Source organism: Lacerta agilis, chromosome 10 (genome assembly GCF_009819535.1).
Source record: "Lacerta agilis isolate rLacAgi1 chromosome 10, rLacAgi1.pri, whole genome shotgun sequence".
In the NCBI taxonomy this organism is placed as follows: domain Eukaryota; kingdom Metazoa; phylum Chordata; class Lepidosauria; order Squamata; family Lacertidae; genus Lacerta; species Lacerta agilis.
Window position 1 is genome coordinate 27,498,685 of NC_046321.1, and position 26,723 is coordinate 27,525,407.

The following is a 26,723-nucleotide window of genomic DNA, read 5'->3' on the forward strand; positions in this document are numbered from 1 at the left end:
TTTAAGAAAATAGGAGAACCACACTGATCGTTCCAGGCACTGATATCTTTCTGCTTTCCCTCACCCACTCTGCACACACATGTACACATACGCATATAGACACACAATCATTCTCGTAAGCCGGAAGGAAAAAAAGTATTGGCTTTGGTAGGGTATCTTCTGGCATGTTAGAAAGGTAGCTGGGAGAGTTTAGAAGGGAGCCACAAAGTGTTGGAAACAAACTAGGAATACAAAATGTTCATAACAACAAAGTTGGATTCAGTCCCATTTGCTTTTTTTTTTTTTACGGTCCAGGGGACCAGCATGTATGCACATGCTTACATGCTGCGATGCAAAGGTGGCCAGAGCATATAATGCAGTTCCTGAGTCCAAAGTACTGTGTAGTTAAGTCTTAAGAGAGCCAGGCAGCAGAGAGGCGATGGAATGGATAAGGGAAAGTGGGCGCAGGTGCCAAATATCAACAGGAAAAGCAAGCATAGGTTGGTCTTCCAATGGGGAGCAACATTTCATGCATGTGCGACTCTGAAGCAGGAATGTCCTAGAGCATGGTCCATATTGGACGGCTGCACCATTCTACTTCTCCACCTGTAACATTACCCCACCAGGGTGCCCACCTAGCCTTCACCCACAGCGAGTGGCAGAATTGTGTCCATTGTGTTTCTTTCTAAACCATCAGGATGATGTTCTGGACAACTTCAGGGATGGGGAGAGAAGGGAAGGGATTATCTCTCAATTTTATTTTATTTTAAACCCTTGAACTGCTGAACAAAAACAAAAAAACCCACCATGACTAGTTGCTCCGTGCCTAGAATCGTCCTCATCTAGAAGGCCCACGGGACTTTGGAAGCCAATCAAGGACTGGGATTGTGGGGGGTGGGTGGGAACCTTCCTCCGGCCAGGTGAGCCATCGATAACTGCGGTCAAGATAGACACGCCCGGATATTCTGTGGGTTCTGGCGACTGGGTTACACCGAATGACCTCGGGACCCGGAGGCTCGTCTTCTGGGGCTGATTCTCCGGAGCCTTTCCGCTGCTGCTTTGGTCACTGCTCCCCATTCCCTAGGGTCTCGAGAGGGTCGTATATACAGGCTGCTCCCAGTGTGTGGGGCTATGAGACTGTGGCACTGAAGGTGCTGGGTCAGAGATGGCAGTATATAGGGGCCGTTGGGAGGGCCCCATATAGGAGAAGGCCGAGTAGAGGCCGGAAGCCTGACTGGAGTGGCCGTAGTAGGGTCCTGAGGGCTGGTGGTCAGGATAGTCAAACTGAGGCCTGGATATAGAGGGGAAAGCTGAGCCATAGTGGGGCAAACTGAGAGAGGTGTATGCTATCTGTGAAGTGGAGGGCTGGTCAGAGTAATGGGCCCCCGGAGCAGAGCCCTCTGTTTTCACTTGTGCCTTGGAGTCTACCACCGATGATGTGGCAGCAGACAAGGAGACTCCATGCTGCTTGGAGATCCAGGCCGAGTGTCCACTGGCTGCAGCCAGGGCACTCCCAAGGCCATAGCCAGCTGCTGTGGCATAGCCTCCGACATGGCCTGGGTGAGCAGCATGTCCATTCGGCGGCAGGTACTGGTCAAACTCGTTGACGTCAAAGGGCTCCATGTTGGACATCACTTCGTGGCTGATCTCCCCAATATCCACATTGCCAAAGTCGATGTGTGGCTTTCCTCCTTCCCCAAGGGAACGCCCCTCCCTCTTGGAGTCAGCCTTACCGGACTGCAGTTCTGTCTTTGGAGTGGTCGGCGGTGTGGGAGGTCCGTGGCTCTGACCTGTGATGTGAAAACCACATAGGAGGAAGCCGAGAGAAGATGTCAATTACCAAATAAAGCAGAGGAAACACCTTCATAGCAGAAGAAGAGAGCAGCTGACCTGTCTCCCTTCGCTGCACAGACCTGCTGGAGCTGCTCCCTAGCTTGAAGCCCTCCAAATGTTGTTGAGTTGCAGCTCCCATCACCTTTAATCATTGGCCGTGCTGGCTGGTGTCAATGGGAGCCAGAGCCCAAAGCATCTGGAAGGCACCAGATGGAGGAAAGCTGTGCTAGCATCGTTCCTCAGAGAAGAGGCAAAAACAAAGTGGGCAGCTAATGAAATACAAAATGGCAGCTGGGTTAAATATAGTCCTTAGACTTTGGCAATAATGAACCATGAAGGGTTTTTTTTCTTTTTTAAGTTGCCAAACTCACTTGTGCCATATTTAACTATGCCAGGTCAGAAAAATAGCAACAAATTCAACCATTTGTTTTCACCATGGTACTCTACATTTTGACAAGGGGTAGCCAAGTGATGCCCCTCAGATGAAGGTGAGACTACAACTCCCATCATCCCTGACCATCAGCCATGCTGGATTAAACTGTATAACGGGACTAACCTGAGGGGTGTTCAGGGTGCCCGTCAGACAGGGGAGAGCCTTCCCCAGGGTGCCTGTGGTCCAAATGGGCGTTCTTGTAATGCGCCTGTATTGCAGCTGCTCCACCAGCTTCCCCCTCGGCCTGGCTGTCATTTTCACCCTGGGCGGCCTTGCCATTTTTCCGCCGGCGAGGCTGGTATTTGTAATCAGGGTGGTCCTTCTTGTGCTGCATTCGCAGCCTCTCCGCCTCCTCAATGAAGGGACGCTTGTCGCTTTCATTCAGCAACCTTAAAGAAAGCAGAGGAAGGGGTGGGGTGGGGGAGGACACGTGGAACGGGTTTGTTAAAAGCGGAACCACAAACCCGCCAGAAGCCATAGCATTGCCATAGCATTGGAGGAAAGAGGGTCAAATATGTTCTGTAAGTGGATTGCTCCATTGTGACCCCTGTCAATCCTGCACTCCCTTTCAGAGGTTTTGCAGTGGCACAGTGAGGCTCTTCAGGCCATTTTATGAACGACCTGCATATGTGATCAGCTCCACATTTTTTGATACAGTTCTAGTCTCAACCAGTGAGCCATCTGATCCATTTATCAGTAATAGATTGCAATTCAATCACACCAGCAAAGTTGTTGACCTTAAGCACAGTTTTATTTACCGGTAGATTGACTAACACAGGCAAAATGTGTTAATTCTCTTTATTTTGTTCTGTGTGGTTTTGCAAGCTGTGCAATCGGGAATGTCCCATTTAATTATCCCAAATATTGTTGCATTAAAAAAACAAAAACAAATTCTAGGGTCCCTGTGTTCTGATCTCATTTTCTACTCTCTTCAACAGGCGCTGCTTTATAAGTTGCTGTTTTGGGGTGACTAATTAAATACACAGCACAGAGCCTTGAAAACTCGGGATGAAAGGCACTATAGAACAGTACGCAGTGGTGGAGGAAGCCTCTTCGCTGCCTGGGGCGGCAGTGCAGAGGCACCCCCCTGGGGGTGGGGCATGACATGTGCGTCGTGACGTCATGACACACGTTGGATGCGGCATGAAGGTGAGGGGCAGGCCAGCGAGGGTGGGGCGTCACACTTGTCGCTGGCATGATGCCCCTCCTCGCTGGCCCACCCCTTGCGCCAGAAAAAGCCGCTGAAAGGGCTTTTTTGGCGCTGGGCTCCCTGGGCGGAGCCGCGGCATGGAGGCGAGGGCCGGGCCAGCAAGGAGGGGCACCCTCCTCTCTGGCCCACCCCTTGCCTCCATGTCACGGCTCCGCAGGCCAGCCAGCGCCCAAAAAAGCGCCTGCTTTAAAAACTGGCCAAGCGAGGGTTTGGAGGCGCCGATCGCAGGGGCGGGGCCCCGCCCCCGAGTGTCACCCCCCTGTGGTACCCGGGGCAGCCCGCCCCCTACGCCCCCCCTTGCTACACCCCTGACAGTACAGCCACTCCTGTAGCACTTGTGAGTTTTCTCTAGTTAGAACAGAATCCTGCTGGTCTTCATCACATTAGACATGGGCCAGACAAAATCCTATACCTCTTTTGCAGGTGCTATCAAGCTTTCACCACAACCTTTTCATGCCACATCAGGGATGGCTAAATGGTGACCCTGGAGTGATTTTTTTCTGGACCCTGGCAACTCTTAGCAAGTCTTACCAGACTTTAATCAAGGTGTTTTGTACATGCTTGTTGCCAGTTTCCCTCATAAGAAACAGCATAGGGTGGACCACGTTTCCTGTCTTTGTTCCCAAATACGCATAGTTAGCACATCTAATTTGCTCAAACATAATTTACACAACTTCTGTAGATTCCAAAATTCCAGTTTCGGAGTTGTCTTCTGAATATGGTTCCGTGGTCATCCTATCTTGCAACTCAGATTGACTGTCATTCCCCACCAACCCAAATGCCGTTCTGCGTTCTACAGGAAACAGAAAAGCTCCAAGGTACGGAAGCTTCTTAGGTGACATTTCCAGTCAAGACAGATCTAGTTGTAATATCTCAGGTGAATTCCCCCCCCCCCCCCAATTTATATGCAAGATCTCTAGTTGAAAATTTGAGTTAACTTCTGGAGAAAGTATAAACCGAAGAAGCTTCTGTGGGCCTATGCAAATGCATAACCAAACTTTTTGCAGAGTCTATTGCTGGAAAGTAAATAAACTCAGGACAAAGAAATAAAAAAGGAGAAGGAGCTAATGGCAGGAATAATGAACCCAAAGCAGTCCATAGCAAAAGTAGTGGCAGACTTAAGACTGACTTAGTCAGGCCCTAACAACAACAACAACAACAACAACAACAACAACAACAACAACAACAACATTTCTCACCTGCCCTTCACCATGGTATCTCAGGGCTAGTTACAACAATTTAAAAATACAGTATTAAAAACTGTTAAGGCTATTGGGCAGACTGAGGACACTGCCTCAGGTAGCAGATGCTGATGAGTGAGGAGTGGCAGCAAGGTGTTGGGGAAACCTGCCCTGCCTCCCTGAAATGCCTCTGCTATCCAATGAAGCCATAGAGGGTGCTGCCTCGTTCACCAAGGATGAATTATGATCCAACTGCCAGTCCAATCCGCTTCTGTACACAAAGGTAGGGACACCATTTTGCACTTCACTTCAGCAAGCAAAAAGCCCAGGCCAGCCCTGGATTTTTTCTTTTCTCTCTTGGGCAGGATGTCCTGCAGTGGTACCTCTAGTGGAGCTGACCAAACTTCACACCAGGCTGAGAGGGTCTCCGCCACATAACTGCATTCCAACCATGGCTTTAATCCAGGAGATTAAAACTATTGAGTCACCCTGAGTTCAACACCAGCTTTCCTGTGTCTCCTTCCCGCCCCTATTTATCATACACAAATGTCCCCAAGGGTCCTAATTCTCTTACCCTGAATTGCTCTTAGCACAGTTATTCAATGAGTCCAAGACTCAATTCCTGATGGTTTCCAAGAAGCGGGAGACTTTGAAATCAAACCCATTTTGAAACCTATTCTGGGTGCTTTAGGTGGATCCACACCGTATTTATTTACTATATTGATTTATTTTAAGTTAAATTTCTATACCATCCTTCCTCTGAGGATCACAGGGCAGTTTTCAATGTAAAAACACATGAATATATAACATAGTAACAAACAAAACAATACTTCCCCCAAACAGTTTAAAAGGCTATAGATGGTTTAATTAGCCAAAGGCCTGAGGGAAGAGGGATGTTTTTGCCTGGAACCTTTATATTTAAAGCACACCCAACACACATTGAAAGCACATGACTTCCCCCAGAGAATCTGGGGAACTGTAGTTTGTTAAGGGTTCTGCAAATTGTAGCTCTGTGAGTAGGAAACCTACAGTTCCTAGGATTCTTTCGGGGAAGTCATAAGTTTTAAATGTACACCGGATGTGCTTTAAATGTATGGTTTGGATCTGCCCAAAGCACCTAAACAGGTTTCCAGATAGGTTTAATTCCTGGGTCTCCCGCTTTTTGGAGACAATGAGGAGCTGGGCTTAGATTAATCATGCTTGGAACAATTTAGGATGGCATAATTAGGATTTTTCTGACACTGGAGGGAGCAAAAACTCATTCCAGCAAAGGAGCCAGCCTTTTCTAAACCTGGAAGGTACTAAGCACAACATACACTCCAACATTTCTCCAATGAAAATAGGGATGTCCCATTTCATAATGATGATTTTACTATTTATACCCCACACATCTTACTGGATTGCCCCAGCCACTCTGGGAAGCTTCCAACCTATATAAAAGCATGGTAAAAAAATAAACATTAAAAAGCCAACCTTCCCTACTATACAGGATTGCCTTCAGACGGCTTGGGGGGGGGTCAGATAACTCCATACCCTCCAACATTTCTCCAGTGAAAATAGGGACATCCTAAGGAAAAGTGGGACATTTTCTGGCATCAAATCAGAAACCAGGATGGCTTCTCTAAATCAGGGATGTCCCTGGAAAATAGGGACACTTGGAGGGTCTGAGTACAAGCCAGTGGGGAGTTGGGTTTCTGCAAACTTTCCAGAGCTTCCAGCCCTTGCTTATGCTAGTGAACATAGGAAGTTGCCTTATAGTCAGTCAGAGTATTGGGCTAAGTAGCTCAGACAGCTGCTTTCTGGGGTTTCAGCTAGAAGGCTTTCCCCAGCCCTACCTAGTGATGCTGGGAATGGAAACTGGGAACTTCTGCATGCAATGCAGATGTTCTACCCTGGGCTACAACCCCCATGCATGCACAGGGATGGACTTTTCAGTTATGGCACCCACGTGTGCCTAACCACACTGCTTCATCTGAGTTTAGGATGTCATTTCCCTTTACTGTGAAAAACGGATCATGCGCAGTGTTACAGAGACATGTTTGACAGGAGGAAACGAGCCACACAAACAGCGACCTCTGTTTTCTGGTCAGCCCCCTCCAGTTTTGAACTGCAGTGCTCGATAGCAGCCTTCCCCTTGAGATTCCCTGACTGCATTGTGCGACCAAGTCCTCTTTCCGTTCCTCCCACCCCACCCCGTGGCCCAACCCTGCCCTTGTCTTCTCCTGCTATGTCACCTGGCTTCCCTTTGTTCTTCCTGGGGATCAGAACTTCAAATCAGCTTTAGCGAAGGGAAACCGGTATGAGCAGGCAGAGAGGCCAGGAGATTTGCGGGATTTGGATTTCACTCGTTTCCTGCCTTGGCGTCCCCCCTACTTCATGACCTTTCGTGCAATGGAATTTTTGCAGGCACCCAGGAAAGAAAGAAAGAAAGATTGGCATGCAAATGCAACTGGTATTAAGGCAGTTTTAACTGGAACTTCTCCTCCTGCCTCCCCATACTTCTTGATGCAGCCAGAGTGGCATCTACACTCCAGTTTTATGATCACAGAGGGGATCCATTGCTGTGCCTTCTACATTTCTAGTCGTAGCACATGCAACTAGTCCAAATCACGGAGCCTCTTGGGCTTCCCGATCAGAAGGTTGGCAGTTCAAATCCCCGTGATGGGGTGAGCTCCTGTTGCTCTGTCCCAGCTCCTGCCAACCTAGCAGTTTGAAAGCATGTCAAGGTGCAAGTAGATAAATAGGTGCCGCTGCGGTGGGAAGGTAAAGGATGTTTCCATGCACTCTGGCTTCTGTCACAGAGTTCCTGTTGCACCAGAAGTGGTTTAGTCATGCTGGCCACATGACCTGTAAAGCTGTCTGTGGACAAACACCGGCTCCCTCAGCCTGAAAGCATGATGAGCGCCACAACCCCATAGTCGCTTTTGACTGGACTTAACCGCCCAGTGGTCCTTTACCCCCCCCATCACCACCACGCTACAACTCCCATCCTCCCTAACCACTACTGGCTGGAGTTGCTGGGAGCTGGGGCCTGACAACATACGGCATACCCTCCAACACTCCTCAGGTGAAAATAGGGACATATTCTACATCAGTGTCATCATTGCTATACCCCTCAGAGGCTAGGGCATGGATTCAGATGCAATGGCCGAACGAAGCAAGCTGGAGCCAAGTGACCATAATGGCTGCTCTTCAGCTCCCGCGGTGCCCCTTGCAGCCATGGAAATGGCCTTGCAGAAGGCCCCAACCCCGTCGCTCCCCCACCCTCCACTTTCTTTATGGGAGTCCGACTGACTGAGGGGCGGGGAAATGGTGAAAAACTTTCTTAGGGGCATTCGAGTGACTTGTTTTCATAAAAACAGGAAGTGACGCCATATTGAGCACGGGGCACAAATCTAAGAAGTGTGTTAGAAGGACGCACAGAACTGAACTTCTAGTAACACATTGAAACGCTGTACTGAAGGGAAGGGCACTTGGGGATTTGGGACTCTGTGTGAGGAAGTGAAATGCTGTAGTGGCTTAAGGGTTTTCGTGACGATCCTAGCATTGTGAGGGCAGTGGGAGGGTATGCATATGGAGGGCACCACCTTGGCCATCCTTGCCAAAGTATCGCATTTTCCCGTTTCCCTGTCTATAAAACGCCCCCATGTATAAGACGCCCCCTATTTTGGGGGACTCTGATTTAAGAAAATGGGGGGGGGGAGATCTATCTGTGTATAAGATGCCCCCAAATCATTATTTTTTAGGGGGGAAACCTAGTCTTATACACGGAAACATACGGTATGTCTATAGTGTAGTGACTGCAAAGGACACAGCTGTGATATATAGCCAAGCCTCTTTACTCATCAGTGTCTGCTACAGCTGAGCCAGTGCTATAAGAAGGGTCCCATAGAGAGCAATGAGGAGAATTAAGGCAGGGAATGCAGTAGGGGAAGAGATCAGTTGTCTCTATGCATGTGTGTGTTCAGACCCAATGCAGATGTTGCAAGCACTGCTCCAAGGGACAATTTGTTCAGAGCGGTGTGTGCCGAGAAAGATTTGGCTGTTATCCACATGCTGAGATCCCACCAACTCATCTGTTGCATTTGATAGGCCTCTTGCATCTAGCATGCATGCATAGAATTTAAAAAACCCAAATCTATGGCGGCCAATGGATTCATTTCCTGCTGCACCGAGAGTGGACCCTCCATATTCAAACACCCCAAAGACCTTTTACAACCTATTTTGCCATACACCAAATACAGAAGAGAGAGAACAAAGGAACTTTAAAGAGACTTGAGCATGAATCTGCTAAATTATAACAAATGTTAGTTGCTATCCACTAGGGCTTGAATGGAGGCAGTGGTTTCCTGTCTCATTATAGGTGTGTGTAATTAACTGTGCTTATTTTGAATACATTTAAGTTTTTAAATGCATTTGTGACAGTTCAATTAATGTATATGCAAAATAAGCAGAACACCAGGCTGTAATTTTTAACCATTTGATGCTGTTGACAGTTTTTGCTCTCTATATCAGAGGTGGGGAACTATGAGCCCATGGGCTGGATCAGGCCTATCAGACCCCTCCTGTCAGTCCATGCTCATTCGCAGAGAGGAAAACAAAATGATCTGCCCCTGCAGGAAGTTCCTTACATGGCCAGATTGCTGTTTTCTCTCTTTGAGCGCTGAGAAAGGGCTCCCTTTTCCCAGTGCCCAGAGAGAAAAACAACACACACACTTGTATATATACACATACTTACAGACATATGCACACTTGCATACACTTTCTCTCTCTCTCTCTCTCTCTCTCTCTCTCTCTCTCTCTCTCTCTCTCACACACACACACACACACACACAAACACACATGTGTACACCAACATGCCAACTGAAGATCACGGAGGGGGACTCTATCATATAAAAGCACATGCCACAATAAACATGCAAGTCCTAAGGATGTATTCTGCCTTAAAGGGAAAGCTGTCACTTAAGGGAAATATATTTATTCAAAGGCACCTTTAATATTATTTCACATGTTCACAGTCTAAGGCCTGGCATGCAGATCTAATTTTGAGGCCAATTCTGGGAATTTAGGAAGCATCAATTTTATTCAAAGCCATGCACATCTTTTTTAAAAAATGTTTTCATTAAGACTTTCTTGGGTTACAAAAGTACATACATCGTTTCTGTTTTCTGATCATAAAGTCCTTTTTTCATATCATTTATATTCAATATGAGACTTTGATGCTGCTTACAGTAGAAGGTTGGGGGAGAAAAGAGGTGGGGAGAGAAAAGAGTGTAGTAAACTTTCATTCTTTTACATAGTGTATGTGTGGGGTTTCTGTGTCAGCCTCACATGTGTAGGTTCTCTTTCTATTCAATAATTAGTTTTCATTGGCGTTGAGAGTGGTTGGGAACTCACGGTATGGTTAGTTGCCTTCAGCTGACTGCTGTGAGTTTTCTTTCCATGGCAGGAGGAGAGGGTTGTTTGGTCAATATCAATTTTTTATGCTGTTGGTGGGTTCTTGCCAGGCACATCTTTTAAAACTTTGTTTTAGCTTAGCGAAATTCGTTCAAAAAGCTCTGAACTATGTGTGAAAGTAGTTCCCGTAATTGCAAGGTGAACTGAATGTGGAAGATATGTACGTTTATCTCCCATTTGTGGAGCACAATCTGTGGGCATTAAGCTCAGGCTGTGCTTTTGTTCTTGCAATGTCACAAGCGATGTCACAAGTGTCACAACACTTGGCACTATTTATAGCCCTTGTAAATGTAGCACACGGATTGTTATGGCATGAGGGTCATAGGCACCTGTTGGGCCCAGCCGTCTGTGATGTCATTCCTGGCAGAAAACAGCTCCTCCCTCTCTCCCTCACATTCTATTGGTTGCCAGATCCATTTCGGGGTTTGTCTGGGAGTTTTTATTTTAAATGCTTCATTTTAGGTTTGGGGTTTGGAGACTGTGTGCTCTCCTGAATCATGAAGAGAAGCATGTGCACTGTGGCAGAGAGAGAGAGAGAGAGAGAGAGAGAGAGAGAGAGAGAGAGAATGCAATGAACAATAAAAATATTCCACTTCCACAACACGCTTGTTATGTTTATAGCTGGGATGCAGGGATGTGATACTGAGGCACTTCTGCTGGTTGCATCACTCGTGAAAGTACTGCAGAACAGGTGAAATGTGCCCGGGGGAACACTTTGAGTTATTATATGGAAAGGCTGAATCTGAGGGCCTATTATTTACAGGCTTCAAATGGGTTAACAAGTAACCCCCTATTTCCTGTGAACCATAGTCCTGTGAGGAGCACAGGAACCTCTAGAGATGGGAGAGGGGTTTGCGAAAGAAGTTCTATTCAGTTTGTGAATCTGCCTTATTCGCACTTTCTGAAACAACACACAAACTGAAACACAACCACCCTTCCGAATTCTCACTTCTCCGAATTTTGCAATGCAGTTCTGCATCCAAGCAATGTGTGCATAAGTGTGCATACTAGGATAAAGCGTGCATACGATTGCATGTATTTGTGAAAACAACATACAAAAATGCATTATATTAGGGGGAAATTGTTTTGCAAAATTGTGTATATTAGGAGAAAATGGCACAAACATGCAGGCAAATTTTCACAACAGCTTCTTTAATTAAAATGGATGTGAAAATGTGGAGAATTGAACTTAATACTGAGAAACCAAGAAACTGGATAGACTTGTCCATGCCTATGGATTTCTGACATAATTATCAGAACCTTCACTAGACTACATCTCCCAAGGACTGTCTAGGGAAACCTTTAAACTGCTATAATACAGATATATGTTTCGTGTGTATATATGCCCCCAAAGTTAACATCTCTTTGTGACCAGATTGCTTATTGAAATTCTTGGGCATGCTCAACTGAAATAAAGGCGCTTCAGGGAGTATTTCTAATGTGCCTTGGTTCATCTCACTTGTTTCATAAATTCGTGTAGCAATAAATTAATTTGTGTTTAATGTGCCTCAGCACTCTCCTCCCTCCCTCTTTTCCTCCTTTGTGGCAACAACAGCTGCTCCTCTGCGGCTCGTTCCTGTGACCAATTGTTTGTTATTTGACTTCTGTCCAGTAGAGGGTGCTGCTGCGGACACCAGTATCTTGGCATTGCATTTTTTCAAGCAGTGGAACAAGTTTGATCTCCTACTGCATTATGCCAGATACTGATAATTGTTTTGTCTTGCTTCCAAAAGGGCGAGGCTCCTGTTTACAGGCTTTTGGGGAGAATGTCTGTAGATACGCTACGTGTGTGTGTGTGTGTGTGTGTGTGTGAAAGCCACCACTTCACTTCCCATAGGTCTGACACCATTGAATATTGCCAATTGTCCCCGTTTCTCCCTCCATCTCACTGTTTTGACTGTCTTCAGCCTACCTCTTAAACTTCTCTTTAAGTTCAAATCAACTAAGTGGGACTGACTTCTGAATAGGCACACCTAGGATCATCCTTTCAGACTTAAGAGTGCTTCCAGATTCAGACTTAGTATTTTATTCAGATACGACAAATAAGTTGTTTGCAACAGAGTCGTCGTCCCCCCTAAACTTTGTGAGTTCTTACCGGTAAGGTAAATCCAGATTAAAGTGGGGAATATGGGATAGAATCATAAAATTTTAGAGTTGGAAGGGACCCTGAGGGTCTTCGTGTCCAGCCCCCTGCAATGCAGGAATTCTGCCCCTAGTCATCCCTGAGTGGGCTTGAACCACCAACCTCCTGGCTAACAGCCAGACACACTGACCCATTTCGCCACAGAGACCTCTTGATGCCTAGGAAGTTATGAAAGTGCTACAAAAAATGTATGCCTAAGTAGCACCTGCCCCACAATAGACACCCACCTGGAATCATCCTTAAAGAATATCATTCTAGGATTTGACTAAGTTAGAAGCATTCGGGTTTCCTTATGGCAGGGTAGGGAACTATCAGATTTCACTGGACTCCAACTTCCATCAGCCCCAGCCAGCATGGCCAGATGATGGGAGTTGTGGTCCACAGGTTACACGCCCCCCTGCCCTAGGGAAGCTCAAGTGAATTTAGCAGCTATCCTGGGTCCAGCAATTTCCTGGCATTCAGTCTTGAGGCACTGGATACTGATTTTTGTTATTTACGGGAAGATGTTGAAAAGCATCAAACTAACCAACTAGATTCAATTTCAAAACTTCTCCAGGTTGATTTGTTTTTTTAAAAAAGAAAAGAAACCAGCTCTATATGATTAGCCTCATCAAAGTTGGCAAAATGGCAGGGTGGGCAGTTTAATTTCCACTGCGTTCCCAGTGAAGCATTGTTGTTAGCTGAAATATCCAGTGATAAACTGCATGTTTGAATCATCTATCACAGATTAACCCCAGCAGCCTAAACTTCCACATTTTCGGAGAAGGATTACAACTAAAAAAAATACTGTATAATAGAGACAGATGACACATTCAGCTGGGAAAGTGGATCATTAGGTGGCAAGCCGACAAGTGGAAAGAAACACGTATGCATTCACACACACACACACACACACACACACAAACACCTTGTAACTTCTTTATTTAAGGGCGCTTCCAAACAGCCTGTTTACTGAGCCTGTTTATTTTGATTTGTTTACAAGGACGTTAGCTGACACCGTGTCAAAGCAAGTATTATAGCACACTTTCCAGGGCATCCTATGATTCTATTTACTCATCGTTTTCCTTTCCGCAAAGAAGTCAGATTTTGCAGGGGGCGGGGAGTGGATTTGTTGTGAAAGACCTCCCCAAGTCCGAGTCGGTGATAACCGCACAACTTGAATTTGCTTGTATGTGATTGAATCCCGCCCTAAAATAGTAATAATCTGGAAGCACCGTAACTAGGGTGGAGGTCTCTAATTCCTTTTTCTCCTTGATGCATCCAGGGGCTCATTTCTAGAAGTCACAACTGAAGCTGACCCTGAAAGCCGTGCCGTCGGACCTTAACATTTCACATTGCTGCTGCTGCTGGTTGTTGTTGTTGTTGTCCCACATTTCAAAACATTTTTTTCCACAGCAGCTTACAAGTGATTACAAGGATTAAAAATACATCAAGGCATACACATTTATAATTCCATATATTCCACGGTTGAACAGCTCTAAAATTTTGTTACAGGGCTGAGTCCTGGTGACCTTGAGCCAAGGGGTAGCATGTGAAGAGTGGTCAGATGATTTAGACTGCAACCCATACCATGTCTACTCAGAAGTAAGTTCCACTGAATTCAATGCGGCTTATTCCCAGGTAAACAAGGTTAGGATTTCAGCCTCCGTTACCACTGGAAGAGCCAGCAGTAAAATGGAGCACCATGGGAAGACAACCTGAAGTGTTGTTGTTGTTGTTGTTGTGTATATATATGAATGATATTTGTATACTACCCTTTGTAACATTTCCCTCCCAATGTGGATGACAATGCAGTTCATAATGGAAGACAGATGTAGTAGCAGAAACAGCAGCAGCACAGCAGCAACAACAATATGCTTTGTAGTCCTATACTTTCTGTAAGATAGCTATTCTCAACAAAGGAGATAAATAACTGGGAATTAATTAGACCGACTAATTACAGCATGAAAATGAAGCCGTTGGCATCACGGATGTTGCCACAGAGTCTGAATCCCTTGTAATTGCCCTTCACATTGTCAACAATAATTGTGATGGGAGGTATTCAAAGCTCGTCCTACTCAGAGTAGACCCATCAAAAGTAATGGACACGACTAATGTAGGTTCACTAATTCCAATGAATCTACTTCGGGTAGAACTCAGTTGAATACGATTAAAACTCAAGGCACACTGTAAGCCTTGTAGCATATGGGGAAAGCACACAACAAACCAGTGGGAGAGTAATCAGCAAACCCCTCAAAGGCCTGTTTACGTCTCCCAGAGGTGTGGTTTTATCATGACTTGCCCTAGGGACGGATAGCAGTTGAGTGTGCTTCACTCAGATTTATTCTGCCATGCTCACAAGCCTGCCGATGCCCGTGCAACTGTTGAGTCCGTCAGTGTACAGTGACCCCAATTACTACACTGCCTGACAGCAACATTTCAAAAGACGAACAGGTTCTCTGCAAAATCATGAGCAAAGAGAAAAAGGCACATGAGAAGGCAAGGAGGGAAAATAGAGACACAGGCTGCACATTTTTTTTCTGAAGCAAATTACATGTAACCCACATGTGCGCTGTCACTTATAATGAATGCAACATGTCTACTTTGCTACATGTGCATTCCTCGCGTAAGAAAATGTACTCTTGAGGAATGTGCATGCGATTTCCTAAGTAAAATATACATCTGTGAAGGAAATTAATCGTGGATGAAGTAACTGGCCTTTGCTTTTAAGAACCAGCAGGGCCCAGTAGCTGAGAGATCTATTTAGTTAAAGCTCAACTCAGCTACAGACCTGGTGTGTTTATGCAGCGAGGGAGGGGGTATTGGTTAAGTCACTCCCAGCTCCTCATCAGTAAAATAGGGTGGCCAGTTATGGACTGCCAAAAAAGAAGATTTGCATGGACCAAAAAACAAACAAACCACTTTGCATAACATTTGCATAACAAAATTTGTATGTATAGACATGGCTCTAGAAATAATTCCTATAATTTAAGAAGAACTACAATACATCACAGCATAGTGGGGAAGACACCAAGTGACTGGTGTGCCTGCATTTTTACTGACCAGGGGTGGATAATTGTGATGAGTGGCTTCTAAGCTCCTGATCTCCCTTTCTATAGTTACATATATTTAAACCAGACATGGGGCAGATTTGTTTTTCCCCCTGCATTATGTATTTCTGGTGTTTTCAAATTGTAAACTGCCCTGTGATCCTTGGATAATGGGTGGTATAGAAATACAACAACAACAACAACAACAACAACAACAACAACAGCAACTACTACTACTACTACTACTACTACTACTACTACTACTACTACTACAACTCTTCAAATAGAGGGCTGTCTTCTGACTGCCCTTCCAGAGGTATGTAAAGCAGGACACATGACTATTCTACCATAAAACAAGACATAACTTATAGGCTTACTGTGGGAAAGATGACCTAAAGCACACTGCAAATTTAAAGTGCTGCCTATCTTTACAATTCTAAGTGTATTTGATAGTACTAACTGCAGGTCTTCCTTCCCCCAAGGAACTCCCAGGTCGTGTTGATGTGCAGATATTACCACAATGAATAATGCTCTGCCCCTTGATGTCTATCTCTATAGACAGCGGTTCCCATAGTGCAGTGAATGACTTTGGTGTGGGTGCATGTGTGTGCACACACGTGGAGGATAGAGGAAGAGAAGCGTGGGCACATTTGAAGCAAACTACAGCTCCCTGGCTTTCACCCAGGGAAACATCTTTTATGGAAGATACTTTAAAATGGAGAGGAAGTATGATTCCTATCTTCCGGACACTAGCATTCATCTTTGGAAGTCGTGATAAAGGGATCAATGTCATTCTATAATCATTTTGTATCTGAGGAGCATGCACTGCAGGACTGGACTGACAGATCAACACTTCAGGAATAAGGAATGTTTTGGAACCATGGGGCTGGAAACAAGGACGTGCATTATGATTTATGCAAGGTAACGGTGTCTAAACAGCCTTGTTGTTGTTAAAACGCAAGAAGAGCCATGCTGGATCAAACTAAAGGCGCATCTAATCCAGCATCCTGTTCTCACAGTGGCCAGAAACATGTCCATTGGAAGCCCACAAGCAGGACATGAGTGCAACAGTATTTGCTACGTTTTGTGGGACTGTAATGTTCTTGGGTGTCCCTTAAAACAACAGAAATCTGGAAATTCAGGCAATAGTTTTGCATTCCTTGAAGGGGGAAAGAAGGGCTACTGTGGAGCCTAATGAATCTTTAAAATAAAATAAAAATTTGTTTGGAGCTCCTGTTTTTGCCACAGAATGTAGTCACAGAAAGAGAAGGATTTGGAAACCACTAACAGCCCAAGGGGAGCAGCAACCACACCACAGGTGAAAATAAGAGGGGCAAGTGGCATTTCTATTTTGCCAAAGTGATCCATCCTTTGACTTTTAATGCATCAGCTTTTGGTGGCACCAAGGCCAGTCACCATTTGATCCCAGTTCCCGAACCTGGTGTCTTAAGTGTTTTCATATCTGCAGCTTAAACACCTTTACATCTCTCTTGCCTGTTTGTTTGTTCCCAATGCATAAATATAATGCAGAGGAGAGGCATTTGTCATTCTAGCCAAGTGCAGGTTTTCCACTCACATTTAAAACCTCATGTCATGAGTGAAAACAGGCTCTAGAATGCCACTCGCCCACTCTTCTGGACCTAGGACCAACCTGTGCAACATGGGACTTACTTATATACAATTCCACCATTTCTCTCCCTCCCCCCCCAAACTTTCCCTCCTTCCACTATCTTTCTCATTCCTCTAAAACAAGGGGTGGCAAAGCTGTAGTCCTCCATTCATTGTTGAATTCCAACTTCCACCAGCTCCAGCCAGCATGACCAATGGTAAGCGATAATAGAAACTGGAGTCCAGTAATATTCAGCAAACACATTTTATCCACCCCCTTCTTTAAAATGTAATTGTAGCATTGCTGCTGTAACATGCCAAAGCAGCATTCGGGGGGGGGGGGGAGATAAGACCCTCTAGTGGCAAACCAGAGCTCTGGAACTCTTATATTCTGCTTGCTATCTCTCACCCTTTCCAACTCAAGTGGAACAACAACAATGGAATCTTTCTGGGAGCGATCCACCAGACATGGTGCCACTGTGCGGCCCCTCTTATTTGAAACTGGCCACTTGTGCGGAAAAAACCACAAACCCACCCAAGCCACAATGAAAGGAATGGAAGTCGCAGGACTATAGTATTTGGTAAATAGCATGACCTTTCTGATTTATTTATGTGTGTGTAGAATCAAAATAATAATGACAATCACAGATTAGTAGTAGTATACTGCCTTTCCACGCAACAGAGCCCAGGAAGACGAACTTCATTCTAAGGGCTCAAATGCTGCCACATCAGAACTGCAAAGGAAAGTTGCATTTCAGTTTTCCTTCTTAGGAAAGTTCTTTTTTTAAAAAAAGAAGTGTCAGTGTATTTTGGTGTAGTATTTATTTTAAAATATTTCTGCTGATTTTGAAGCGTTGGCGGCAGCAGAGTATTTAAAAAATGAGGAAAGCGGGTAGAGCCATGTTAGTGGCAAGAGACACAAGGAAGTCTCTGTTAGCAAAAGCAAACAAGGCTAAACAAGTAAAGGCGTACATTGGTGGTGTCTCCCCCCCTTTTTTTTTTTTCCACAAGGCAGCCATGTTGATTTGGCCCATGGGTTGTCCTCGTGGAAGCCACTGGGACATGCTGTGAATGCACTCCTAAAACCAGAACTATGCATGCAGGACAAATACCAAGGGACCTGAGGCTAAAAGGGAGCTGAATATTATCCAAACCTCTGCCTTAAACGATGAGCATTCATAAGCAGTTTTTAGTACAAAAAGGAAGCATAAGGTAGCATCCAGCTCTCTTCACTGTAGGGAGTGCATTAGCACAGTGTTTTTCAACCACTGTTCCGTGGCACACTAGTGTGCCGCGAGATGTTGCCTGGTGTGCCGTGGGAAAAATTGAAAAATTCAAGAGAATTACTTTATATATAGTCAATATAGGCACAGAGTTAAATTTTTTAACATTTTCTAATGGTGGTGTGCCTCGTGATTTTTTTCATGAAACAAGTGTGCCTTTGCCCAAAAAAGGTTGAAAAACACTGCATTAGCAGACCCATAAAAATATCCACAGTACAGATCGATCCTAAACTCTCTCTTTTTTTTTGGTACTCTGAAATATGTTCCATTACATTCAGTGAGCATCATCCAGGCCACTAGTAAGTAAATTTAGAATTGCGGCCTAAATGTGTTAAAGATATCAAATAATCATAGAATTGTAGGGGCTACAAGGGTCATCTAGTCCAACCCCCTGCAATGCACGAATCTTTTGCACAATGTGGGACTCAAACCCACAACCCTGAGACAAAGAGTCTCATGCTCTACTAGCTGAGCTAATAAGACATTAATAAGACAAATATAATAATATAAGAACAATGAAAGTAAATGCAGCCATGAATTAAAGGATATTGAGATCCAAAAGATACCGTCATTCTGTTTAGTGATTCACAAATCAGATTAACTGGAGAAGGGTTTAAAAGGCAGGGACTGCAACCTTACACCATCACTGAGCTTGTAGCTAGTTAGGGAAGTGGATGGCACTCAAAAAATTTTGTTGTTGCTGTTTTGCCTCCCTCCACCATAATGTATATATTTCAGATATTTGTTTGCAATTCGATTTGTTCTTACTCAGGTTAAAAGATTTTATAATTACTGAATCCTTACATTTGTGGAACGGTTAAACATTTGCAATGCTAAAAAAAATCATATCCAATAAGGGTCGGGGAGAAAGGAATGGTTTCTGACTGGGACAAGATAAAAAAAGTACATGCAGACAATTATAATTAAACTTTGTTGACACTCACTCTGCTCCTCCCTGCCAACAGAGACCAAGGCATTACACAGATGTATGTGCTACTGTTACCAATGTAATAGAGACACAGGTTTCCTTATCAGTTTATATTGCAACGGGCTCTTTAGACGACAATCCTCTGTCCACTTTCCCTTGAGAAAGCCCTGCTGAGTTCAGTGGGACACACTTCTGAGCAGACATGATAAGGTTTGGGCTGTTCTGGTAAGCCCCGCTGAGATGTAAGTCCCATTGAGCTTAATGAGATGCATGCCCAGGTAGGTTGACTACAAATATACTTCTATCCACAGCAGAACAGAGTCAAAGAATCCCTTGAGCCACCATTTGACAAGCAGCAAGAACATTGTGGTATTCTCCACAAATTTAAAAATAAGAGCTACAGAGAAAAAGGAGATCCTTTAATCGAATGGCTAAATGTAATATTTCAAAGAATTCCCTGCCTAGGACTGAACTACCATCAACTTGTCTGCATGCCACAACAACAGTCAATTGCATAGCTGTCAACTTTCCCCCCTTTTTAAGGGAAATTTCCTTATTCTGAATAGGATTCCTTGCAACAAAAGGGAAAAGTTGACAGCTATGGTCAGTTGGGTTAAATCAGCTAGGTATCTGCAGTATTATGATGATGATGATTGGTGGATAAAGTAGGAAATGTGTATTGGAAGAGTCAGGTGAGTGGCATACACATCTTTCCAAAATCTTTATCAGGTTCAGCAAAGCATTTAAGTCCACATACCAGTGAAGCATTATGGGAATGATGGCTAAATATTTAGACTGGGAGAAATTTATATGTAGGCAGGACAATTGCTGGGAATTGCATGTGGGGTAAGTGTTGTGGCACCCGGGTCCTGTTTGCTGGCTTTCCGGAGGAATGTGGATGGTCACTGTGAGTACAAGATGCTAGAATAACTGGGCTTATTGCCCATTCTGGCAAGGCTTTTCTTTTCAGGACAAATCAACCAGTGCCAAGCCTTAGGAATCTAATTTATGGTCTGCCACATTTCTCCATTTTAATTCTTCGAGGAAGCCATTTTGTTTGAGTTGTACTGCAAGCAGAAGACTTAGAAAAAGAGGTGGTTTGATAGACAGAGGAAAAGGTTCCCATGGGCGCTATTCTCTGTCACCACAGAGGCAAACTAAAGAATGGATATAACCCCAAAGTCCTGCCTTTGAATGTCTGTATTTAATAGTTCAGCTTCGCACCCACTAGATGTAGAAAGAGGGTTATCTGTCAGATGCAACATGGCGGAGAGAATGGAGACCCAAACGCTTTAACTGAAGCTCAGTCTTAATTCTTATGAATTGCCATAAAGGGGGGGGGGGACCTCAGTGTCAGAAAGGGGTGTGTCTCTGACCAGTCTAACGTGGCAGTGAAAAAGCATTTCTCCATATAGGAAGTTGCTTTATACTGAGTCAGACCGCTAACTCATTGAGCTCAGTATTGTCTAAACCAAGATTTCCCGAACTTCTGAGTTCATTGACTCATTGATGAGCTTATAAAGTCGTCATCAACCCAATCCCAAATTCTTCATAATGTAAATGAAATAAGATCAAAATAGATCAAGATATAATCGATATTTGTTAACAATCACTCACCTTTACTCACTGGCAAGGGAAGTGCACTCTGTACATGCCCACGGCCTTTATTTCAGAGGTTCGTAATTCCTATTAAATTTTTTTTTGTACTGTAACTCAGAAACTTTTTTTCCACGATGACCTTTTGACCCATGGGTCTTATACATCCCCTGGAGAGTCTCATCAACCCTCAGGGGGTCAGTACTAATTACTTTGAGAAACCCTGGTCTACAATGACTGGCAAGGGCTCTCCAGGGTTTCAGACCAAGAGTCTCTCCCCATCCCACCTAGGGATGCCGGGGACTGAAACCCATGACCTTCTGCGTGCAAATCAGATGCCCTACCACTGAGCTACAGCCCTTCCTATAAACAAGAAGCCTGAAAAGAAGTGGAACTCTTGGCCCTGCAGCAATCACATGGATGCTGCATGGCTTTCCACAGACAAATTGCTCAGCAAAGCTAATCACATGAACTAGGTCCCTGCTTATTTAGATGAAGGAATGGCAGTTAGGGTGTGGATGGGAGAAGAATTTGAAAAAAAGAGAGAGGGAAAAAAACCCACAGGGTGGCCGGATCTTAAGATTTCAGCATGTTGCATATATCTAATCTGTCACTCAAACCAAGAGTCATGTGATAATTATTATTTTTTTAAAGGAAAACCCTGCGTCTTCCATTTTGTTTTGTCTTGAAGGTATTTTCTAATAATCAGATTTTCAGATAAAAGCTGAGATCCTTACCATAACCTCAAGGATTCAACTCAAACAGAAAATAATTTAAGCTTTGCTCAAGCCTAACTCGAGTGGTTTTTTTTTGGTGGGTTTTGAATATTTAAGCTGTCAGAGTACTGCAAGCTGAAGTAGAAGGGATATCCTGCCTTGGTGGAATTCGGTCTTAAAGGTTTACGTGGATGAACAGCCCCACTGCATTTCAAATCTCACAGGAGAGCTTTACAAGTCCCAGTGCCAATGCCATAATACAGTGCCCATCCCCACAAAATGCACAACCAGCCTTTGTGCCAAGGGAGGTGCCAAGTTGTTTCACTCCCAACTCTTTAAAAAAATAAAAAAGTCTGATTGATGTATGTTCCGGAGAAGGGAAGTATTTTGCTTGCAAAGTCAGGATGCACTTCGGAATGAAACCAGCTAAGGTTAAGCGTTCAGGAGTTTCTTATCAAATCTACCAAAGCAATAAGTCCAGATAAAGCCTCAAGGCAAGGCATGTGGAGACTGGCTGCTGGGGGCACGAAACTAACAAGGTTCTTCTCCGTCCTCTGCCTCAAGGATTGCTATTTTCAGCTCCAACTTGCTAGCCCTCTCTTTGCAGGTTAGCATTTGGAGAACGTGAGTTGGAAGCAGAGTTGCGCCTGCCATAATGCATGGGGGCATGGACACTGTCCAATAGGTGCCCATGACATTGTCACAACTGCATGATTCTAGACGCTTGCTCCAAACAACAACAGTCCTCTTAGGTGGGGTAAATAATCACATTTCCCCACCAGCACATAGTGTTACTTGAATGCCAGGAAAATGTAATGTCTCTGAAAACAGTCTTGCTTCCTTAATGTAAGATACTTAGATTCCATGTAAATGGTGAGCAAGAGCCGCAGAACAAATGCACAATAAACAGATAATCTGGAAAGTCTTGAACAGTACAATCCTATTTCCAGTATGTTCAATTGGATTACTCCAAGTAAGTTTGCAAAGGAATGTTGTTTTCAAAGATTTACTATATGAACATATGTGCACCTGAATAAGGAACATAAAGTGCCTTCTCGCTACCTGAGTGGACTTGTTGCTACTATGGTTGGAGTAACATGTTGTTCCATAAACAGAAACAACCCCAAATTCTCAGTCCAATTAGCCAGAAGCAATGCATTGGCATAGATTGCTCAGTGGCAATATAAGGGATCTTATATTCCGATTGCATTTCCTTATCTCTCCATCAGCCTTTTATTACAAGCCTTGTTTATTGCTCCATTAGCCTCCCCCTACCCCATGACTCTTCATTGTTCGTATATTTCACAGTTGCCAAATTCCAAATCCAAATCACCTCCAGGCAATCACCAATTATCGATATCTGTGACTAAACAACAATGAGATGGTCTGTAACACGGGGCTGAGTTTATGTCCTTTGCCATACCTGCTCCTTCCTTCCCGCCATGCCAACAGCAGCTCACTCTGTCTTCAAGACAGGTACAGATATATTTAAGGAAGTGTTTTGTTTTGTTTTGTTTTTAAAAAAACAAACAAATGGCAGGCTGGAAAACTCAACAGACACCAAATATCAAATTCCAAACGCTCCAATCTGAACTTTCACAAATCAAAGGTGGCTTAAAATCATGAAATGAAAACCAGCTTGCATACAGGGGAGCACGATTTTTGTCATTTTGCTGCTCAGCCTTTGTTCCATGAAAATCACTTTCTTTTTCCTCAGCCATGATAGCTGTCAACTTTACATTTCGAATTAATCTTTCCCTTAATTTCACCACCACGACACTGCTTGTTTTGGACTTCAGAACTGTTGGATAAACAGCATGCAGCAGAGGAGAAACTCGTGATTTCAATAGGGGATAAAACTGAGAAGAACTCCAAAAGTGTAGTAGAAAGAAGGAACGCAAAGGTCAAGAGGAGAAGGTGAAGTATGCAGTTTCTGAAAGCTCAACTGCTGGGACTGTGGTTTAGCAGCCAGATTAACTGGGCCTTGCAATGGACTAAGAGCACAGGTCAAATAAAAAATGTGGACCGAGTTTTATACTGGTAGCACATAATCAAGAAAGAAAGTGCCTTCTATGCTTTTGCCCCCTACACCACTATCTGTGCCTATTTCCTGGATCACCCCACCTGCTCTCCCCTTATCACCACATCAAAGCAAAAGTTAAACCAATCTACTGATGCCTGCTGAGCTTCCACCACTCTCTAGTGCACCCCAGTTTGCCCCTCTTACGTGGTATCTTTCTCCCAGCCATTCTTACCTCCAGAGCTTCCCAAGCGTCTTACTAAGCTCTGCATTGTGGAGGTGAGGATACTGATCTGCCAGCTTCCTCCGGGCCGCTTGCGCCCACACCATGAAGGCATTCATGGGCCGCTTGACATGGGGCTTGCTCTTGCTGCTCCCATTGACCCGCACAGGCATGGGCACCAGGGTCCAGTCGTAGCCACTCAGCACCTGGCTCACTGCCTCCCTGATGCACACTGGGAACTTGTCGTCGTCCGCTTCTGAGTCCTGCTGTTCCTTCTTCACCTTCCCCATCTCACCGCTGCTGGTGTTGCTAAGGTGAGAGCTAGCATCTGATGCCATGGAAGGTCCTGGAGAGAGGCAGTGGTGGTCTTCAGAACCCACAGGACTCATCTCCACCTCAGAAAGGTCTTGATCGTCTGTCATTGTTTCCTCTTTGTTTTACTCCTCAGGTACCAACGTCTTCCAACTGGAACCACACACACAAAAAAGGTCTAAATGAACACTAAAGCTAAAAAAGTTCAAAATATCCGAATAATCTGGAAAGGATTTGGTACATACTTAATAAAAATCTGCGGACCCTACCACATTACATGTTGTTTTATGGGACCTGCAAAAGCCATGATCAAATGTGAGTGGATAACATTCTAATTAGCTGTAAACTTCTGACATGTGCCATAAAGTTTCTCTAACACGAGAATCCGTTTTTTTGTGTACATGTTATCTACAAACAAAGATTGGGGAGGTCTTCAAGAGGGTGAAGACCAAAAAAACACCTATTTCTTAACTTGCTTTGATATTGGAGTCAAGAATATCAGCAGTTGGGGGAAATGGGTGGTTATAAGTATTAAAGGATCAAGACAAAACACCTCATGATTGTGTAAGAATTAGTGTATTCGGAGTGAGTCTCTAACACACTGCGCCATTTGAGCAGACCAGGTAAAAGGCATCATAGAGTGGGCTGGAAATATTTTGGCTTCATATTCCCTTCCTGGTTCACTTACGCTCCAGATATATTATTTTTTAAAGTTTGCGTGCATTGCATATATCTAATAATATACACGTATGTTTAAAAACTTCTAGAAAATTGAAGCTTCTATCACTTTTCAACCCTGTCTGACATTAACCAACCTCAGGAAAGCAATACCTAAAAATAAAGTTGGCAGAGACACCTAGCTGGTTCCCTAACGTAAAATAAATTAGCCCCCACCCCAAATTGGCTGCCTTTTCAATCTGTAATTCTTCACCCAAAGCTCAGTTGAAGGGTGAAGGAAAACTGAAGGAGAAAACTTCAGATGTGTTTTAAAAAGGAGAGAGAAAGAGGGGGAGAGAGAAAGAGACAGTGAGTTACCAAGCTCAGGTAGAGAAACTTACATCGGCCGCTCTGTCGGGCAAATCCTGAGAGAGCTGTAATTTGTATCCCAATAGCCCCTCTGTTCTCCTTTCACAAGCCTGGTGGCTTTTCAGGAGCTGTGTGCTGAGGAAACTCTCAGACAAGTGCCATTCCTAAGGGGAGGCTTGGTTTTTCCTAATACCCTGGATGAATGTCTCTGTGACTGGCTTGCTGCTTTACACAGGGGGAGGGAAAGGCAGAGGGTGGAGCTAAGAGCTCTTTATGGCCCAGATGCATTCATTGTATGCAGGCAGGAGATTCTTAGCACCCCCCCTCCACAACTGCACATTTCAGCCCCCATCTCAAACTGACACTTATAGAGGCATGTTGTTATTTGTTGTTGTTTTTGGGGGGTGCAGCCAACGTTTATTTAATTTGTTTTTACATTGGATGGTTAACATTGGGCATTTTTAGGCCCATTTGGCATGAGAGGGGATGGCGTTTAAGGACTGTGTTGAGCAAAATTCCTATACGGAATGGAGTGTGTGTGTGTGTGTGTGTGAACAACCCACGCAGAGATTTTGTGTAGCAGCTGTATATGCATTGCAGAGCTGCCATCGGCCAGAGTATTGCAGCATTTCTCCCAGAGAAGACCTACGTTTGTGTAGCCACCACAAAGGGGAAATATGAATGTAAGCACATCTATATAGAAGTTCCTTCAGCGTAGAACTTGTATAACATGTGTGATCTGGAGGCCTTTGTGTCTCCCCTCCTAGGCTTTCCTAGATGTCTCAGCACATACACTTATTGGAGCCTACGGGGAAGAGAAAGATGGCAACATCTTCATGGTACAGAATATTCTAGAAATGGTATGGAACATCTAGGAATAGCTAGAATCTTAAATATCTGCTTCTGCCATCTCCATGTTATGGGATCCATTTCTAGAAGATACCAGGATGGCAAGGCATAATTAAAAGTTTGAAAAGGCTATTTGAGGTTAGGGATGAGGGAGAATTTCATTTTGCATTTAAAGGTGAACCTACCTAGCTTGCACATTCCAAAATAATACGTCAACCAAAACACCACAATCCTTCGAAATTTGCAATGTTCCGAATTTTGCAATGAAGTTCTCTAGCCAATCTACTTGTCCAAAAATGGACGTACTAAAGTACAGTGTGTCTAAAAATTGCATATATTAATGACAGCAACATGCCCAATGCATTATATTAGGGAAATTGCTTTGCAAAATGTGCATGTTGGCCAAAATTGCACAGGAAAATGTGCAAATTAGAATAAATTCACACTAAAATGCTGGTGTAGAAATGTGGAGAACTGAACTTCAGACTGAAAAAAATGAGAAACTTGGAGAAACCACAATTGCCCATTCCAATATGAGCATTTGTGCGGAAAGATAGAAGAGTTCTCACCAAATTATGAACAAATAATTTAACACCCCTTCCTCCAATGAAAACTCTCTAAAACTATATTTTTTGTTCCATTGTCATAAGTGATATCTTAGACACTGTGCAACTAGTGCTTGTGAAAGAAGACACCTCTATCATCTGAAATAAAGACAAAAATCTATAAAATCATAAAAATGAAAATATTTAGTGTGTGTGTAAAATTGATGTCTATCTCATCCTTGGAGATCAAGGTTTCAGCCACATGTCCTAGTATTGTCCCGTAGTCTCAGTTGGAAAAGTATAATGTCAATTCCATGCGTATAAAAGTATAATGTCAATTCCATGCGTTCTT

At 44.1% G+C, this 26,723-nt stretch overlaps 1 protein-coding gene across 1 annotated transcript; it reads right to left on the bottom strand.

The window, feature by feature from the left end:
* Positions 1 to 262: 262 nt before the first annotated feature.
* SOX10 (SRY-box transcription factor 10) lies at positions 263 to 25,189 on the bottom strand. The gene is made up of 4 exons (XM_033162295.1): positions 25,010 to 25,189; positions 23,652 to 24,104; positions 2,369 to 2,634; positions 263 to 1,769 (listed from the first exon to the last, which is right to left on the bottom strand). Exons 2-4 carry the CDS (start codon positions 24,059 to 24,061, stop codon positions 1,060 to 1,062), a joined length of 1,386 nt encoding a protein of 461 aa, XP_033018186.1. The 5' UTR covers positions 24,062 to 24,104; positions 25,010 to 25,189; the 3' UTR covers positions 263 to 1,059.
* Positions 25,190 to 26,723: the final 1,534 nt, after the last annotated feature.